The following is an 18,904-nucleotide window of genomic DNA, read 5'->3' as shown; positions in this document are numbered from 1 at the left end:
AGTAACTATGATCTTCATTAATTATTTAATTAATATTGGAATCCTCAATAAGAGTTGAGGATAAAGATGCCTGAGACCAAGAAATTTGAGAACCACTGAATTAGATTATGAACATGTCATATTGATTAGAAGCCCAACAGAAGTTCTAAGAGAATGGAGTTTCCATGCTTTGGCAAAGCTGGAGAAGGCTTTATAGAACAGGAGGGGGTTACGCTGAGTCTGGAAGAGGGGCTGGTGGTGCAGGGGAAGGGGACCCTGGGCCTGAGGCACAGCATGATCAACAGCTTGGAGTTGAGAATTGGGTGTGAGATGAGCAGAGAACCAAGCGAGAAGCTCATGGAGGGTGGAGGACTGATGAGGTTAGGACAGGGTCAGGAGGCCAGGCTTTGGTGGTCAGAGGTGCCTAGGATTGATACAGGTGAGAGGGAGTCATAGTACGTTCTTGAGCAGGGAAGTGATGAGATAAACCACTTCCGGGACAGAATCTGGTGAATGGGCAGAGGAGAGCGGAACAGTTAGGAAAACCACAGTGGTGCACACCTGTCATTCCAGTGGCTGAGACAGGAGGATCACAAGTTCAAAGTCATCCTCAGAAACTTAGTGAGGCCCTAAGCAACTCAGCAAACCCTGTCTCTAAATATAAAAAGGGCTGGGGATGTGGCTCAGTGGTTAAGCACCCCCAGGTTCAATTCCTGGTACCAAAAAAGAAAGAAAAAATAAAAAGAAAACCAGGCAGCCTAGAAGGCTTCTGCCATGGCTTAGAAATCAGGGTCAGTGCCTAAACCAGAGGGATGTCTCCTAGTCACAAGAACAGGCCTGGGGGCTGAGGGAGGTGCAGGGCTGAGAGCCGCTGACATGGGAGGCGATGGGGGGGAGTCCTGTTTGGATTGGTTCAAACCTTTCTCCCAGGCTGGAGTGCAGCTCAGGGGTAGAGCGCTCGTCCAGCGTGTGTGGGGCCCTGGGTTCAAGACTCAGCACTGACAAAACAGAAGGAGGAGGAGAAGGAGAAAGAAGGTTCTGATGCAAAAGAGCCAGTTCACCAGCTGCTCTGCAGCAGGCAGTGACTCGCAGACACGCCACTAGCCTACATTCAGCCTGCTCGGGGCACCATCTAGACTAGACTGTGCTGCCTGTAAGAATCTGTGCCACAGAGCAGATCACTCCTCCTGGTGAGGTGAGCTTCCTGGGATTGTGTTGAGAAGGGAAAACAGTTCTTCCTGGGATCAGTAGGAGTGACCCCCGAATTCGTGCCTTGCAATTTTTCTGGGGTAGTCGCCCTGAAAAGTGACAACCACTACCATGTAAATCTGCTTCCTCACCGTCTATAACCAGGTAAAAGACCCATGAGTGCATTCAAAGTTCCCCAAAAGACAGGTTTTGTGACTGTCCTATCCTGGGGGCAAATGCAGAGTGCAGAACCTACCTCCAGGGTAATCATTTCCCGTGGGAGAGGAGTCTCCGGATACTTCTCCGGCAATTGGACTGTAATCTCATTTTGCATCTCATCTTCTAGAAAACCTGAGGGATGACAATCCAAAAGAGAGTAGAAGGTGACCATGGATCCCATATTAAGCCATGAGGTCAGCGGGACAGGTGTCCTCTGGTCGGCTCAGTTGCCTGAGCTGCCCTAGGACCTGCCCCAGCACCAGGGTCCATCCTCCAACCTCCTGCATCCCCTGCCTCCACCATCACCTCAAAGAGACACATTTGTTAATTAAGTTGTGCAAACTATTTCCCTCCTTACCAGTCCCCATTTAGACAGTAAGAAAAGTGACTTACGGAGGATTCTTTCCAATGACTCACACCTTCGGACTTCATTCACAAATTTCCTTTGGAAACTGTTCACGTTCACATTTAACTAGGTGGGGGACAGGGGGACACCAGGCACACATTAAGCCACACAGCTATAAAAGATTCCTTTGTTATTGCATTGTCTTCTTAAAGCTGGAGAACGTTGCTGGAGTTATCATGGGAGTAGATGTTTCCACGCACAACAGAGGTGACTCACAAGAAAACCAACCCTTGGTGTTATCACAAACCATCATTGGCACTCATTCTGGCTCTCCCATTCCTAAGAGAAACGAAGTCCTCCCACATCCAAGATTTCCTTGTTTTTAGCTGAATTCGTTCTCCAAAAAAGCCTGGAAATCCTCAACAGGGCTATGAATATGAACAGACCTTGAAAACTGCACAAGTCAATGTAAATTTCATAATCACCAATAAAAATTCAACCCTTGGGTGGTCCCTTGGCTTAGCCCAGTAAGTGTTTCTGAGGACCTGCCTCCAGTCAGGTCCTGTGCTAGCAAGTAGGAAAGCAAAATCCAAGGCATGATCCTTCCCTGCAGGAGCTAAGCTTTGACATTGACCTTGGTGAGCAAATAAGGAAGACTGATTCTCTACATGCAACTCCAAAAAGATCTTAGTGAGGACATAAAGTGCCCCTGGGAAATGACACCCAGTGTCACTCAAGACATTCTATCTATAAAGTATCACTCTGGAACTCAGTCCTGGGTATTACACATAACTGTGGACTCCAGAATATTTTGTCCCTAAACTGACTAGTCCAAAAAAAAAAAATGGTTTCTGTCTTTATTAAAGGTTTGGTAATCCGCATGCCCCTTGCAGAGGCATGTTTGAGGATGCTACACAGGCAATGCAATAGAATGGCGTCCACATCAGTGAGTCGCTGATTGCATTAGAGCTCCAGAATATTTCTACGGAGGAGACAGGCATGGAGGAAGAACATGTTCCTGAATGACTTGCCCTGTCGTCGCAGATCCTCTAGAGCCACGGAATTCCATCTATTCCAGGCTCCTCTCCCTGCAGAACCCATTTTGCTTCCTAGAGAGGTATTGTGAAAGACTTATCTACTTCACTCCCTCCTTCCTCTTATCTCCAAAGAATGCAATACCTACATCTTTGAACTGAACCAATCCCAGCTCTCCGAGCTCAGCCACGCAGCAGTACGCAGCCTCGACCTGGAGAAACAGCTGTGACAAACACATCTCCTCACTTCGAAACACAGACGCCATCTTGGCCCAGTCTCTGTCTGCAGGAGACAAAGAGCAAGATCTAAGGGAATGAATATGTGAGATCTGAGGTTGATATATATATAAATATATATATATATATATTTTTTTAGTTAACATTAAAATCCAACTAGAATCATTCCTGACTTAAAAGATTATAAACAAAAAACAAGATAGAACTTTTCACCCTCTATCAAATGAGCCAAAGATTTTTAAATATGATTAAAGGGTGGGGTGGGGCTGGAGATGTAGCTCGTTGGTAGTGCTTGCCTAGCAGGCACAGGGTCCTGGGTCAATCCCCAGCACTGCAGAACACATAAACAAGGGCTGGGTGTGCTGCTCAGTGGTAGAACACTTGCATAGCTTGCACAAGGCCCTGGGTTCAATTTCCAGTAACACACACGTGATGACGTGTAGATGATTAAAGACTCAAGTTGTGGTGTGAGAAAGCAGAGCCTTTCATACATTAAGGTGTAAGTTCTTTACAGCTTTCTTGGAGAGCAACTTGTCACTGTCCAATTTTATATTATTCATGCTTGAGACCCAAGATCTCCATTGCTAATTATCCAGACAAACCTGAACACACATAGAAAAACAGATAAATAAACATTATAAATGAGAATTAAAATAAATGGATCTATGCTAGATACCCATCTATAGGGGATGATGAAATACAACAGAACCCTATGCAGTCAATAGGAATTAAATACGTCTGTGCCCTGCGTATGGAAGGATGCTCACCTGAAGCCCTGTGAGTTTCTTGGGACTACCTGTGAGTCACAGTTCCACTATCCAGTCACAAGTACATTGCCACCTCTGGCTTAAAAAGAGACTGAGACACACTTCTGGGGGCGGTCACAGTCATGGAGATGTGAACACGGGTGGGGCATCCCTAATTCAAAAGTCCAAAAGCCAAACTGCTCCAAAATCTGAAACGTGTGAGCCCTGACATGATGCCACAGCAGACAAGTCCAAGCTGACCTCATGACACAGGTCACCCTCACAACCAGGTGCTCCAAAAATACTGTTCCAGATTTCCTCCAGCCTGTGAGTATAAGGTATTTATGAAGCAGATGAATTTTGCACGTAGGCTTGGGTCCCAGCCCCAAAATATCTCATTTGGTATATGAAAATACTGAAATATCTGAAGTCCAAAACACTTTTGGTCCCAAGCATTTTGGCTAAGGGCAAAGCAACCCATGTGATAAGACACACTACGTGTCACAGATGCAAGTCCACAGCTTCCTGTGAAGCAGGGGAGCAAGTCAGGCCGGGCCCTTGAAGCCCTTGCCGACCACCTGAACTTGGCATAGACCCACGGCAGGGCAGCTGCACCCTGGGGTGGTCAGAGGCGCCCAGGGGCTCAGGCAGAAGCATTCCAAACTGTGGGGTGTGGCACCATGTGATTCTAGAGCATTGCCCTTCAGTCTCAGTTACAAAGGGACTATCCACATTTTAGGGTTTGCTGGAACAGACACCCAGGAAGGACATGGCCCCAGCTGGGAGGGAAGCTAAAGAGTCCCTCCAAGGACTAAATGAAAGTGTCCCTGAGAGCAAAGGGTGGGAGCAGGGAGGGGCAAAGCTCCTTCCCTCCAAACACCCTCTAGAGGCCCAGCCCTGCCACTGTAAATGGTTTTCCTCCAAGTCACCTTCTGAAGAACTGCCATGCCTCCAGAGCAGGTTCCACTTCACAACTTGCCAGATACCTGGCCTATCTATTGTCCCAACTTCTGTCAGGATAAAGACTAATGCCAGAGCTGGCCAGGAAAAGGCTCTGGATCTGGCCTCTGTCTTCTCCAGCTTTGCTTATCTCCACACTGTTCCCCAGACACCTGCATTCATTTCTGAGCTCTCACCTACTCCAGGGCCTTTGCTCACGCTCTTTCCCCTGGTCTCGGAACCTCAATTTCTTCCTCTTCATCCTTCATCCCCATATCCCACACAAACCTGCCATTCCTCCAGTCTAACTTAAGTATGCTCTTCCTCCCACAGCCTTCCCTGACCACCATCTGACCCCCAGTGACCCAAGCTGCCTCCTCTTTACTGCCAGAGTAGCAGTCACTTGCAATTACTTGTTTAACGAATTTCTGTACCCCCCACTCCTGAACAATCATGAGGCTGGACCTACTCCATGTTTTCCACTCTAGCACCATCTAGCTCAATATTGACCACCAAGCAGCTGCTCCAAAACCACTTCTCCATTTATGGAATCAAGAATAAACATCATCCCCTCCCTCCAGAGTGCACAGTTGGGCTCTGTGTTTTCCCCTCTGACACCGAGATGAGCCAAAAGTCTGTTTGCTGTCCTTTGCGATAACTAAGGCAATCTGTTCACGGCAAAGAGACATGAGATCTCAGCTTCATGAAGAGCAAAAGCACAGAGAGGCCCTTCTTACCCAAGTTTCAGGGGAGAGAGGTCCTCCCGGTGCTCAGGGAAGGGAGCCCCCAGCAGCAGCAGCCGGCCTCAGGCCTCCTCAGCCGGGTGTGGCTCCCAGTGGCCCAGGGCCCATGTGGGAGCGGAGCCTCCCTGCCTCCCCACAGCGCCCCTCCTGGCTGCCTCTCCTCAGGCGGTTGTACTGTATCAACACTGCTGAGGGCGAGGACAAACCTGCCCCACCGGCCGCCCTGCTCAACCCCCGCCCCCACTGTGCCCTCTGCAGTGACTTTGAGTCCCCACCAGGAAGCAGGACACTGCTTTCCGATGAGGGTAACTTGCCTTCGGCGAATTGAGGGTTAGGGACAAAGTTTCTAGGCGTCTTAGAAGGAGCCCCATAGACAGCAGCCTAGTGTATTTACTAAGCAAACCAAAACACTCCTTGACATTGTCAGGTCGAGGGCTGGGGCGTGGCTCGCTGGCAGAGTGCTTGCCTGGAGTGAGAAGGCCTGGGCTGACCCCCGGCATCACAGAAAGAAAGGAAAATTGTAGACACGAAACAGTATTAAAAGGTAGAAAGGACCATTAGCCACCTTCCTATGAACTGTTCTCCAAAACAGTCTATGTACTTCCAAAGGCAGAAAAACAGACGCATACTTACAAATGCCCAACGTCTGAAATTCAGTTTCCGACAAGGCCCAGGTAGAGAGACAGGACGGCCCGTGACATTCACCCTTTCCTTGCAGAGGACTTCTGCGTTTCCCATTTCTCTGGCAGTGAAGGGGAGGGCCACAGAGTGAGCCCCTCAGACGCACTTCCTCTGGGCTCAGAGGCTACTCTGCACCAGACACTACGCTGACATGAATGAACTTTCCAGAGCGGTTTCCCAGAGGGTGCACAGAGATCCCCTATGTGCACCCACCTGGGGTGCCTACTAAATACACCCCAAACTAAAGGGGTGATTTTTGGTTTTTCACTTTTTATGATGGAAAAAATGTCAGCATCTGCAAGAGTACAGAGAATATCCCCCTGGACACACGGTTCCCATGGCTGTGGAAGTTTGGGTCATCCACGCCTGCCACTCCCCCCCCTTCCCCATTATTTTGGAGCAAATTCCATACCTCATATATTTCTTTCAAAATACGTCAGCATATATCTCTAAAAGAGAAGGATTTTTTTCATAGATCTCACACACACACACACACACACACACACACACACACACACATCATAGTCACTCCTAAAATTCAGCAATAATTCCTTAATATCAAATATCCCATCAGGGCTAAAATCTCCTGGGTTGTCTGAGATTTTCATTTTTAACAAATCCCTTGGGTGAGTTTTGTGCATGATTCTTGGCACCACTGCTTTTGAGAACACTGAAAAATCTAACTTCAGTATGGGAGGCACCAGGGAGGAGCAGGCTGGAGACAGCTGGGAAATTGTGGCCATTTTAACCCTGGCACAGTGGAGACTGGGGTCTCTGAGGGAGCAGGTGGTCTACTCCTAGACCCTGTAAGAAAGGAACAGTCTGGGCCTGTCACGGTATCCGACACCTGCACTTCCAGCAACTCTGGAGGCTGAGGCAGGGGGATTGCAAGTTCAAGGCTATTCTAGAAATTTGGCAGGGCCCTAAGGGAGACCCTGTCTCAAAAATAAATTAATTAATTAAAAAGGGCTGGGGATGTGGCTCAGTGGTAAAGTGCCCCTGGATTCAATCCCCAGTACCAAAAAAAAAAAAAAAAAAGGAAGAAAAGAAGAAGAAGAAGAAGAAAAAGAAGAAGAAGAAGAAGAAGAGGAGGAGGAGGAGGAGGAGGAGCAGCAGCTTGGGTTTCTTGAGAGGGAGAGCTTGGCCATGCTCACTAATCCCGTCAGGGCAGATTTGCTCACAAGTCCGGATTTAACTGGACAAAGTCCCCAAGACTGAACTCAGGATTCACAAAGCAGATCAGCAAGATGTGAGCTGAGAAGTGCAAAAGGAATCCCAGGGTTGGGGAGTCTCTCCCCTCTGGGAACTCTGCAGGCCAGGGGAGGCACCAACTGAAAGTTAATTCAAAACAGATGATAAATCAATTTTAAATGTGAAACTGTGTAACTTTTTGAAGAAATAGAGTTGAACATTTTGGAACAGAGGACTGGTAAGGTGTTCTTAGACACAAGACACCTAAAATATAATCCAAGAAAACAGCACACTGATGAAGGGCTGGGGCGTGGCTCAAGGGCTGGGGCGTGGCTCAGTGGCAAAGCTCTGGCCCTGCAAGTGAGAGGGCCTGGACTTGGTCTCCAGCACTGCAAAAAAAGAAATTTATATTTATATAAATATATATGTTTATACTTACCTATATTTACACAAGTATATATTTATCTTTATGTAAATATATGCTTATATGTTAACATTATATATAGACAGAGAGATAAATTCCTTTGGCTGTTTAGAGGATGAAAAAACTCATTGAGAGGATGAAAAGATAAGCTAAAGAGTGGAAGGAAATATTTGCAAGTCATTGTCTGATAAAGAACTCAACTAGAATCTATGGAGTTCTCAGACTTCATCAGTAAAAGAAAATCAAACAATCCAACCAGAAAATGGGCCAAAGGCACAGAGACATTTTACACAAGAGGATATTCAGATGGCCAAAGTATTAATTAGGGTTCTCCAGAGAAACAGGACCAACAACACACACACACACCTTCTTAAGAGCTTGTCATGGGAATTGGTTCACAGGCCAAGGAAGGCTGTCCCAGGACCTGCTGTCCGCAAGCCTGAGCCCAGGAGATCTGTCTGATGCCCACAGGCAGGAGAAGAAGATTCTCAGCTGCCACAGGAAGCAAATGCCTCTTCCCCCACCTCTTCGTGGACTGGATGATTTCCTCCCGCTTTGGAGAGGCCTCGTGTCTCCTCAGTCTACTGATGCAAATGCTAATCTCTTCCAGAAACATCCCCACAGACACATCCCAAACTAACACTTTCCAGCTATCTGGACATCCCTTAGCTCAGTCAAGTGAACACATAAAATTCGTCTTCACAAGTGCAACTCGGCACCCAAACACATCTAGTTAAACCGCAGTTGATGTCTGAATAAAAACAGTAGCAGGGAGCCGGGTGCGGCTGGGCGGTAGAGTGCGCGCTGAGCATGCCTGAGGCCCTGGGTTCAACCCCCAGCACCAGGGTCAACTAGAAGTGCGCTGATCCTTTCCTGAAGGAGGACGCAAACACCTTGAGTGGTGTTTACTCTTCTCCTGACATTCTGTAACTTAAACCCCATAATGTAAAATTAAAGATAGCTAAATACTGAGATAAAAATGCCACATGACCAGCAAATAGGGGAGGAAAGAAAGCAAAGACCCTTGCTTAATATGTATATGTATGCAAATTTATTCATAACAAGGAGTAAATATTCATGACGATCACAGTATTCTCTTTTAGTGTCTGCTCCATATTCCGTCCACTTGTCTTCAAGAAACACTTGGGCAGCTCCTTGTTCTTACGTGTATTCCTGAAGTGTACGCCCACAGTGGTCATGCCTGCCTGGGGCCCTCACGGTTTCCCATCAGCTTTACTCTCAGGGCACATTGAGGTTGAAAGACGCCTGAGTAGTGGCCTATATTCCAGACATGTCTTCTTTTTTCCCCCGCTGTAGAATCGTAGTCTTAGTCAACACCACATCTGCCTCCTTGGCCTGTTGACTCCCCTGAGGAGCCCAAGTCGGTTTTGCGTCAGCCTTAACCCCCAGTTCAATGGAATCATTGCCATGTTCCCCAGTGGAAGCATTCTTCTCTCTGCAACTAAAACCTCTAGGCCAGCAGAGCACAGAGTCACAAGAACAAGGGGGGCATTTTTTGCCAGTGGATCACTAGAAGTAATGTGGAATAGTGCTGCACCCTTTTCCATCCTTGATTCCTGACCTATGGGAGGAAAGGGCAGCACACAGGATGCTGACTTAGAACCTACTCAACCTCTGGAGAACCTCACTTTCATCCTTCAAGGTTCTGTCAGCTGGCTGGAGTGATAATTAAGTCCTCAAAAGGCCACTCCACATTCTACTGAGCCAGCTGCTTCAGGACTGTGGTGAGCAGGGTAAGACCAGTGAACTGCCTGAGCAGGAGCCCATTGCTGTGCTTCTGCTGTGAAGCGAGCCCCTGGATCAGAAGCAGTGCTGGGCTGGAGCCCTAGCTCGGTGGTAGAGGGCTTGCCAGGCGGAGATGAGGCCTCGGTTCAATCTGCACACCACAAACAGAATAAAAATGCAGCATGGAGAACCATCTCAGTGGATAAGGCTTCCTGTCGGTCTGCAGATGGTAGTTTTGGCAGAAGCGTTATATTTAGAGAAGACAAATCCATATCGAGAATATGTGTCTCTTCCAGTAAGGACAAAATGCTGTCCCTTCCAAGATGGAAGTCGTCCAATGTAATCAAGCTGCCACCAGGTAGCCAGCTGATCATCCTGGCAAATGCTGTCATACCAAGGGTTCAGTGCTGGCTTCTGCTGTGGCAGATGGGCACTCAGCAGCGGTCACATCCAGACTGGCCTTCGTGACTGACAGTCCATGTTGCTGAGTCCATCCCTGCCACCATGGTCACTTTGTCCATGAGCCAACTGGGCAATGACAGGAGTGGCTGGAGACAGAAGCTGACTGGCTATCATACCCATTCTATTATTAAAATCCTCCTGCACTGAGGTCAACTTTTGGTGAACATTCAGATGGGATATTAATATTTTCCTGCTTCCTGCACATTCAGAGAGATCTATTCATACATTTCTTCCCTGGATTTCTTGGTCACCACTTTTTAAATCACGTTCCTTCCAACTCCTGGATTATGCAGCAAACCTGCCGGAGGATGAAGTCACACATCTGGCCATTTCTCCTTCCACGCAAAGTGCTGACCAGTACGCTGACCAAAGTTCAGCCCTTCGAGATTTCCCTTCACTCTTGTCCTTCAAGTACATCCCTTCGGGTGACGTCTGCATATTACGCAGAACCAGGTCTAGGTATCCCCTTCCCCTCAGCTGATCATGCATAGGCTGGGAGAGGGGAGACAGCATCGCAGGAGTGGGGGCCAGGGGCATTCGGGGCACTGCCTCGTGAAACTTGTGCCTTCAGGGCCTCTCATGCATGTATTTACCACTTCCGTTTGATGATGGACACTGCCTTGCGTGCTCAGCTTCATGGTTGGGTGAGTCATCATACGTAGGTTGTGGCAGGCAGCTCCATTACATGGCCGCTTGGTGGACCATAGTCAAGCTTCAGTCTCTGCTAAGGCCCAATAACAGGTCAAGAGTTTCTTCTCTAAAGGAAAGTAGTTTGCTTGTGGCTTATGGCAGAGCCTTGCTCCCCAGTCCTAAGGGCCCATACTGCTATTTCACCCAATAGGGACCTGCAGCCAACACCCCAAGCACCATTGGATCTGATACTATGCCCCAAGTGGTGGAGCGGCCCGAAGAGCAGCCTGGACCTGTCATAGAGCCTGTTCCTAGTCCAGGACCCACGCAAAACTCGCAGTCATTTGGTTAATCAGCTGGAGTAACACTCCCATGTGGGGACTGTTTTGCCTCCAGGATTAAAAGAGGCTCACTAATCCCTGTGCCCCTTGAGGGGTCACACGCAATTTACCCATCACCTCATCTCAACATGCCCTATACTGGGCACCTAGAAATTTCACAGAGGTAGAAGTTCCCTAAACTTTAGTCTGATTTATTTCCTACCCTCTGATATGCAAATGCCTTATCAGCAAGGTGCTATTTCTTGCTCATTAGGTCCAGTTGGCATAATGTCATCAATGTCATGAACCAGGGTGACACCCTAGGAAGAGTGATCAAGATCTCTGCAGACTAAGTTGTGACCTAGAGGGGGAGAGTTGAGATGGGACAGTGACGGTGCTGGGGGCCTGGTCAGCTGAGAGAAAGCTGCTCCTGGGAGGCCATGAGCACAGGGATGGGGGAAGGGGATTTTCTATACAAACACTTACCATTTGCAGGAGGTTGTGTGTGTGTGTGTGTGTGCGTGTGTGTGTGTGTGTGTGTGTGTGTGTGCAGCTGTTGATTCTTTCGGGTCTCCTACAAAGACAAGTAATCTCCTACAATGAGAGTTTTATTTCTTCTTTTGTTTTCTGGTCTGAGGGAATTAGCCAGGACTTCCAGTATGATATGGAAAAGGAGAGGTGAGAGAGGCCATCTTTGCCTTGTTCCTGATCTCAAATTTTAACAGGATAAAGAGCCATGAAGCCCAAGCTGGAGAAACACTCACCTGGGGGAGCAGAGGGTGTATTAGTGCACAGGCTGCCCTAGCAAAGTACTGGGGACCGGGTGGCTTAGAAAGCAGAAATGTACTGGCCCAGGCTTTGGGAGGTTGGAGTGTGAAGTCAAGGTGTTGTGGGTGGGTTGGTTCCTCCATGATCTGCTCCATGTTCTTGCCTGACCCCTGGTGGCTTGTGACATCTTTGGTACTCCTTGGCTTGTGAAAACCTCACTCCAGTCTCTGCCTTATCTTCAGATGTGTGTGTCCAAATCCCCCCTCTTTATAAGAACACAGTCCTGTGGATTAGGGACCACCCTGTTCCAACATGAATTCATCTGAACTCATCTCCTATGCAAAGACCCTGTCCCCAAATAAGGTCAAATTCTGAGATCCTGGAGGAAAAGACTTCAACATAGGGATTCGGGGGACAGGGCACAATTCAAGCTATGAGAAAGAGGGAAGGGAGGGAAGTCCAGCTTGAGCATAGGGGATATCAGAGGTTCAGGGCTGGAGAGAGAAGGCAGCAAAGAAGCAGATCCAATCAGAAGGATGAAAACACAGGGAAGGGTCTCAAGAATCCTGGAATGAGGCTGGGGGAAGAGCAGTTGCCTGCCATGTACCAGGCTCTAGGCTCCATCCCCAGAACCACAAGAAAAAAGGGAAGAGAGGGAGGGAGGGAGGGAGGGAGGGAGGAAGGAAAAAAGAAGGAAGGAAGGAAGGAAGGAAGGAAGGAAGGAAGGAAGGAAGGAAGGAAGGAGAGGGAGGGAGGAAAGAGGGAAGGGAGGGAGGAAGGGAAGAAAGGAAGGGAGGGAGGAAGGGAGGGAAGGAAAGAAAGATGGAAGGAAGGGAGGAAGGAGGGAAGGAGGAAAAGAAGGAAGGGAGGAAGGAAGGAAGGAAGGGAGGGAAAGAAAGAAGGAAAGAAAAAGAAATGATGGAGTGGTCCTGAAGAGGACTCAGGAGCATCTGGAGGTGACTGGAGACCCAGTGGACCTACTTCAGTGGAGTGAAGGGGACAGAATTCAAAGAAGTCAAGAGTCAGGAAATCAGTGGTTGGTGAGGAAAAGATGGATGCAGAAATTGAGGACAGACAGCTCTCTCAGGTATCAGGCTGTGAGGAGAAAGAGGGGTAGGGTCACAGCTGAAGAGCAAATGGGGCACCCCAGGAGGGTTCGTGGGTTTCTCTCAAGGGAAGACACAGCTGCTGGTCCCAGAGCTCCGGTGAATCTGTTGCACAGCACATGCAGAACACAGGACCGTCCACCTCACTCGCCCTCACGGCCCTCAGACCCTCCCTGCACCTTCCAACGATGTCTTCCGCTCTCAGGAGCCTCCTGCCTCCGCTCAGTCTCCTGGTTGCCTATGTCACCAACTCAGAAAGTGGGAACAGGGAAGGTGTCAGCCGCGGCAACCCAGTTTATTCAAAACCAAAGTCAACAAGAGGGACGGAAGAGGGAAAGAAGGAAAAACGAACCAAGCCCAGCCCGGGCCCAGAAGGGATCTCCAGCGACTTGTGAGAAAGACAGACTCAGCCGAGTCCACCCTTCACAAAAGGGGACCGTGAGGCGTCCAGAGCGCGTGCCTTCCTTCTCTGACTGTTTCTCTGACTTTCTGAAGCGGCGGCATCCTCCTGTTAATCATTTCACGCACACCGAGTGTTTTCCAGCGCGCTCAGGACTTGGGGGAAAAGGAGCAGTTGGAGGGAAGCGTTAGGTCTGAAGAAAACCAACTGTCCAGAGCCGGATCCGCCTTCTCCATCCCCAAACGCGCTGGCTTGGATTTCAGCGTTCACTCCCAGGTTCCCCTCTAGGCCAGCCTGGGGCACGCTGCCAGTTGTCACCACTTCACACTCTCCCTGAAGGTCTCTGGGAGGCACTTTCCGCCCCAAGGACTTTCTGTTAAATGGATGTTGCCCAGCTGGAGGGACACAAGTGTTGCGCCCACACCTTCCAAGGGACGTTGCCTTACGCGGAGGCCCCTGTGCACGCAGCGGCTCAGACCCAGGATTAGGAGGTACCGTGCCCCTGCCAGGTTCAGCCGTACAGCTCAATGAACAGGAGATCATCGCCATTTAGAAAATGAAAAGGCATAAGTAGAAAGCAAGCTAAAATGCTTGCAAGGAATTTAATCCAAAAAGTAACTGGAAAAGTAACTATCTAACTTTTCTAAAAGCAGCATCCCATGTTTCTGAGCTGAGTTCCAGCCACATCATCGTTCAGATAAGTCATTTTTTTCGGTGCTGGGGAGTGAACCCAGGGCTCCTCACATGCTAGACTAGCTCCACCACTGAGTTACATCCCCAGTCCCCAGTAGTGAATTTTCTCATGCCCTTGAGCCTGACCCTTGTGCACCACTGGCCAGGCACCAACTCTGCCAATCATGATCCTTTACAATCTGAGAAGGTGCCCAGGACAGAAGAGGATGATTTGAGGTCGCTAAAAAGAGAGGGACTGACATTCAACTTCTTTCTCTCTCTCTCTGAAATTCGTTGGCACTAACACTCTCGTTGAGTTCATGTATCAGCACGCGGAGATCGAATCCATGTGTGCTGGAACCAGAATCACCCCTGCCATGTGCATTCCCACGGCCTCCTGCCCGTGGGCTCTTCCAGCAAGATGACTCTGTGCCTTGGTACCCTCCAACGTCCACTTGGCCCTGACTGGCTCACAGCTCTCTGTCCTCTGGAGCATGCCCTGGGGCCCAGAATGCCCCAGGCAGCTCTCTCAGACACCTCCGTTCCCCTGTACCTTCCAGCTCCTGCCCTGGCCCTCAGCACCTGGCTTCTTAGCAGAGCTCTTCCCGTGGGAGCCCCTGAGCTCTGGCTTCTCCAGCCCGCACCCTGGCATCTCTCCGCTTCTCTTCGGAACAGAGCTGCTTATGTCGCTTTCATGCTTTCTTCACTTGCCACATTGCTCAGCAACCGGAAAGATGAAGGAAAAGAACATTTCACCAGACAGAAGACAAAATGTCTGGAGCTGGTCTTGGATGGATTTTACCTGCAGTCTCTCTAGGCTTTACACCTGGAAGCACTTCCCCAGTCATTGGCCATTCTGTGATAATATCGAACACAAATTATACTAGTGAGTTTCTTTTCCTAGTTTCTGCCTCTACTCTATTTATTTATGTATGCATGCTTGGATACAAGTGTACTGAACATCAGACCCAGAAGTACTCCACCACTGAGCCACACTCCCAGTCCATTTTACTATTATTTTTTATTCTAAGACAGGGTCTCAAGAATTGCTGAGCGAGGCTGGCTCAAACTTGTGATCCTCCTGCCTCAGCCTCCCAAGTTGCTGGGATCACAGGCAACTTTCTACCTTCTTTTTCAAAAATGAACTTTCCCAGCTTATTTCTCTTTCTACTCTATTTAACATCCTGCATTGTATAGAGATCCTTGAACTGTACCACTGGACGAAAACTTAAGAGATCTTTTTCATTGGAGATGAACAGAACCCTGGGGAGGTGAAGTGTTTACATGAGCTCCTACAGCTAATTGGTGGCAGAGCTGGAAGCAGAACACAAAAATCCTGACCCTCAGGGTCTTTACATCTCATTGCTGCCCCTACCACCCCCTAGTGTCAGGTGCCCCAGGTAGCAAGGGCTCTCTGGGGATCACTTATAAGCTCTGGTGATTTCTGAGGATCCTAGACAAAGGTCTTCTCAAAAGTAATTGAAGGCACCACTCCCCTGGATTTTCCCCTTTGGGTCCCCCACCTAGAGTCCCCACCATATTTCTTGGGTAGCATGATGGCCAAGGTTACATGACTTCTCAGTGGTCACACAGAAAGTGGTGAAGTGGAACCTGGAATCCAGGACACCCCACAGGTTTTTCTGTCTTCCCCTGGGGCCTATGGACAGCCTGGACCAGAGAAGATCGGGTAAAGAGAACAGAGGGAAGGAAAGTTAGAGGCCCGAAGGACACCGTAGGAAAGAAGCCAGGAGCTGGGAGAACAGGGCCAACGATCCTGGACAGGATGTCTGGTCTCCTTTAGTTTCATGTGGACAAAACTGGAAAGAAAAACGGGAGGAGTGTTTATCATAAACACGGACCTTGTTTCCCCAAAACCTTAGCTCAGAGTTACTCTTTGAGAACATACCTCTCTGTTTACTAAACAAAAAATGAATCTGACCACAAGCACTGCTGTGCCAACAGAAACAGGAGGCACAAATGATAAGATTGGGACTTGCAGGGAGCCCGAAACTGCCATCACAGAGTTGCAACGCTGAAAAGATCCCCTAATTGTCTGTGAACTTCACCTTAAAAAGCCCTTGCCTGTCTGAGGCGAGTAACTCGCTGACTTTCCCAGCAGTTAGAACTGTTCCACAGAGGAACTGGCTGGCTTCCTTAACAATGAGTGAGAGACCAGTCACCTGAGGCACCTGAACAGAAGTCCAAGGAACAACCTTGAGAGGCAGGACCAGTCAAATGCAGCCATCCCCAACTCTAACAGACCCCTTTCTTTCCAGGGCGTTCTTACCAGGTTAAGGATCAAGCCTCTGAGGTTCCTTTCCAACACTAAGATCTGACTGCAGTTCTGTGGTTGCTTTCAGCTTTGTTTCTAGTCTTTCCATCCTGAACAGTCCTGCGTGTTCCTGTATGTTCTGTTGGCACCCTAAGAGCAGAGACTGCTGGCAAGCAGATTTCTCCACCATATACAACTTGAAACTTATTATTATTTTTTTAATGAAGAGAAGACTCCTCGACATTAAAAAATTCTCCCAGGCAATGGAGCAGATATTAACAAGTGTAGTCTATCTGCTCCATTGTGGCTGTATCGATTTCCTGCGAAAAACTCCTAAAAAAAATGCACTAACTTAATTTTATTTCTTCTTCACAAAAGTATTAAGAATGTATTATAGAAAATTTGAAAGACAAGGCTGGGGTTGTGGCTCAGTGATAGACGCACTTGCCCCTCATGTGTGAGACGCTGGGTTCCATCCTCAGCACCACATAAAAAAAAATAAAGATACTGTGTCCATCTACAACTAAAAAAAATTTTTTTTTAATTTGAAAGACACAGTAAAGTGTAAAGAAGAAAATAAAAACCACCTAAAACAGTAGCATCACATTTTGATAGGATATTTGCCAAACATTTTTCTTTGCACTATAGAAATGAAATTATACTGGATATGTAGACATACATTTTTAATGCTTTATGTAATACAGTTAATGTTTTCCCAAATAATTAAATGTTATTCTTAATTTTTTTTTCATTTTGGGAATGAGGATTGAACCCAGGACCCCGCACGTGCTAAGCTACACCCTCACCACAGACACATCATTTTTAATAACTATCTTTCAATCCATTATAAGCTGCTTCTAGGTGTGTTTTGTCTTTGTGGTACTGGGGATTGAACCAGAGCCTCACACATACGAGGCAAGCACTCTACCACTGAGTCACCTCCCAGTCTCTTTTATCTTCTTATTTTGACACTGGGTCTTGCTACGTTGCTCAGGCTGGCCTCGAACTTATGATTCTCCTGCCTCAGTTTCTCAAGTAGCTGGGCTTACAGGCATGTACCATTGCACCTGGCTCTAAGCTTTTATTTTCACAAACTTTATAACGTTGAAATGGAGAACCTTGGGTACACATTTTTGGTATCATCTTTGATAACTTCCTTGGGTAAAGAAATTCTAAAGAGTTAGCACCATAGGATGAAAGGTCACCAAAATAAACTGATGCACACGAAGTCTATCACTTAGCGATAAATCATCATAATTGCTGAGACTGTATTGACATGATGGCAGATTTGGGTTGCCCCCAAGTGCCTGAGTAAAGAGCAACAGCAATATATTATTTCTACAGGAAGATCAGATCTTCTTAGGTCTCAAGTTAGTCTTATGAACAATTGTGTGCAGTTACAATTTTAAGCACAACAAAAAATAACCAGGTACACAAGAAACCAAGACCACATGAATAAAACCAGCAGAAACAATAGACAATAGAAAACCAATGAGAAAAAAGGTGCCAAATACTGAAGTTTTTAGACACAGACTTTAAAATAATTGTATTCACTCTATTTCTCTCTTCCCTCCCCTCTCCTCTCCTCTCTCCTGCTCTTTTCTCTTTCTTTCTCTGTGTCTCTCTTACTCTGTTCATGAAGATGAAAAATAGAAACCAAATCTCTTTACAGGTAACAAATCTATATTTTTTAAAAATAAAATAGACGTTCCAGAATTGAGACTAATTGAAATAAAGAATCCAATCAGTAGTTACAAAGTGGATTTGATACAGATGACAAATCGTGTACTAAAAGATGGATTTGATACAGATCGTGTACTAAAAGATGAGAGAAAAAAATTGTTCAAAATAAATCACAAGAAAATAAAAAGATGGTAAATAAAGACTTAGAGGATACAGATAAAAGCTTTAACTGTGTATAACCTGAGTCGCAAAGGGAGAGAAGAGAACAGAACCAGAGTGGAATTTGATGGCTGAGAACCTTTCAAAATTTATGTAACATCAAGCTCCATATTCAGTTGCCTACAAACCCCAAGGGGGACAAATAAAAAGAAATCCATCCCTAAGCACGTTAGAGTAAAACTACTGAAAACCAAAGACAAAACAAAAATGTTAAAAATCAGCAAAGAAGAAAAAGAAACAAGTTACCTACAAGGCTGTGCCAGTTAGGTGGACAGTTCTCAACAGAAACAACGCAGGTCAAAAGAAACAGAGTGTTGGCCTTGTGCGGTGGCTCCCATGTGGAATCTTACTGACTCAGGAGGCTTGCAAGTTGTATTGCAAGTTGGAGGCCAGCCTCAGAAACTTGTCAAGGTCCTAAACAACTTCATGAGACCCTGTCTCAAAAAATACAAAGGGCTAAGGGTGTCGCTCAGTGGTAGAGCTCACCTGGGTTCAGTCCCCAGTAACACACCCACACACACAAATTAGAATAATGTCTTTAAAGCACTAGAAGAATATATCTGCCAACTTTGAATTGTAGACCCATTGAAAATATTTTTTAAGAGTAAAGGAAGGGGCCAGGGATATAGCTCAGTTGGTAGAGGGCTTGCCTTGCATGCACAAGGCTCTGGGTTCAATCCCCAGCACTGAAAAAAAAAAAAAAGAAGAAGCCTAAAGGAAGAATAAAGACAGGCAGATAAGCAAAATCTGAGAGCATTAGGCCCTCCAGGAGACGATATTCAAGGCTATGCTCTATAGTGAGGGCCGTGATCACAGTTGGAAGACCAGACATGCAGAAAGGAATTGGGAACAGCAAATTGATAACTATGTGGATAAATTCAAATAAATCTTCACTTATA

General features: G+C 47.2%; 1 protein-coding gene across 8 annotated transcripts in view; it reads right to left on the bottom strand.

Moving 5' to 3' along the window:
- The window catches only part of Atp6v0a4 (ATPase H+ transporting V0 subunit a4), a 67,692-nt gene that overhangs the window by 43,173 nt on the left and 5,615 nt on the right, over nucleotides 1-18,904 (bottom strand). For 6 of the 8 annotated variants that reach the window (XM_047560992.1, XM_047560993.1, XM_047560986.1 and 3 more), the window contains 3 exons: nucleotides 2,916-3,049; nucleotides 1,780-1,858; nucleotides 1,424-1,518 (listed from right to left, as the gene is read on the bottom strand). In XM_047560992.1, the coding sequence (XP_047416948.1) occupies nucleotides 1,424-1,518; nucleotides 1,780-1,858; nucleotides 2,916-3,049 (308 nt within the window). Of the gene's footprint in view, nucleotides 1-1,423; nucleotides 1,519-1,779; nucleotides 1,859-2,915; nucleotides 3,050-5,425; nucleotides 5,562-6,064; nucleotides 6,084-18,904 lie in introns of those variants that run through there. The other 2 variants (XM_047560991.1, XM_047560990.1) reach the window with 2 other exon arrangements.

Source organism: Sciurus carolinensis, chromosome 8 (genome assembly GCF_902686445.1).
Source record: "Sciurus carolinensis chromosome 8, mSciCar1.2, whole genome shotgun sequence".
Taxonomy (NCBI): Eukaryota; Metazoa; Chordata; class Mammalia; order Rodentia; family Sciuridae; genus Sciurus; species Sciurus carolinensis.
The sequence above is the reverse complement of the archived record's forward strand: the minus strand, read 5'-3'. Positions and strand labels throughout refer to the sequence as shown.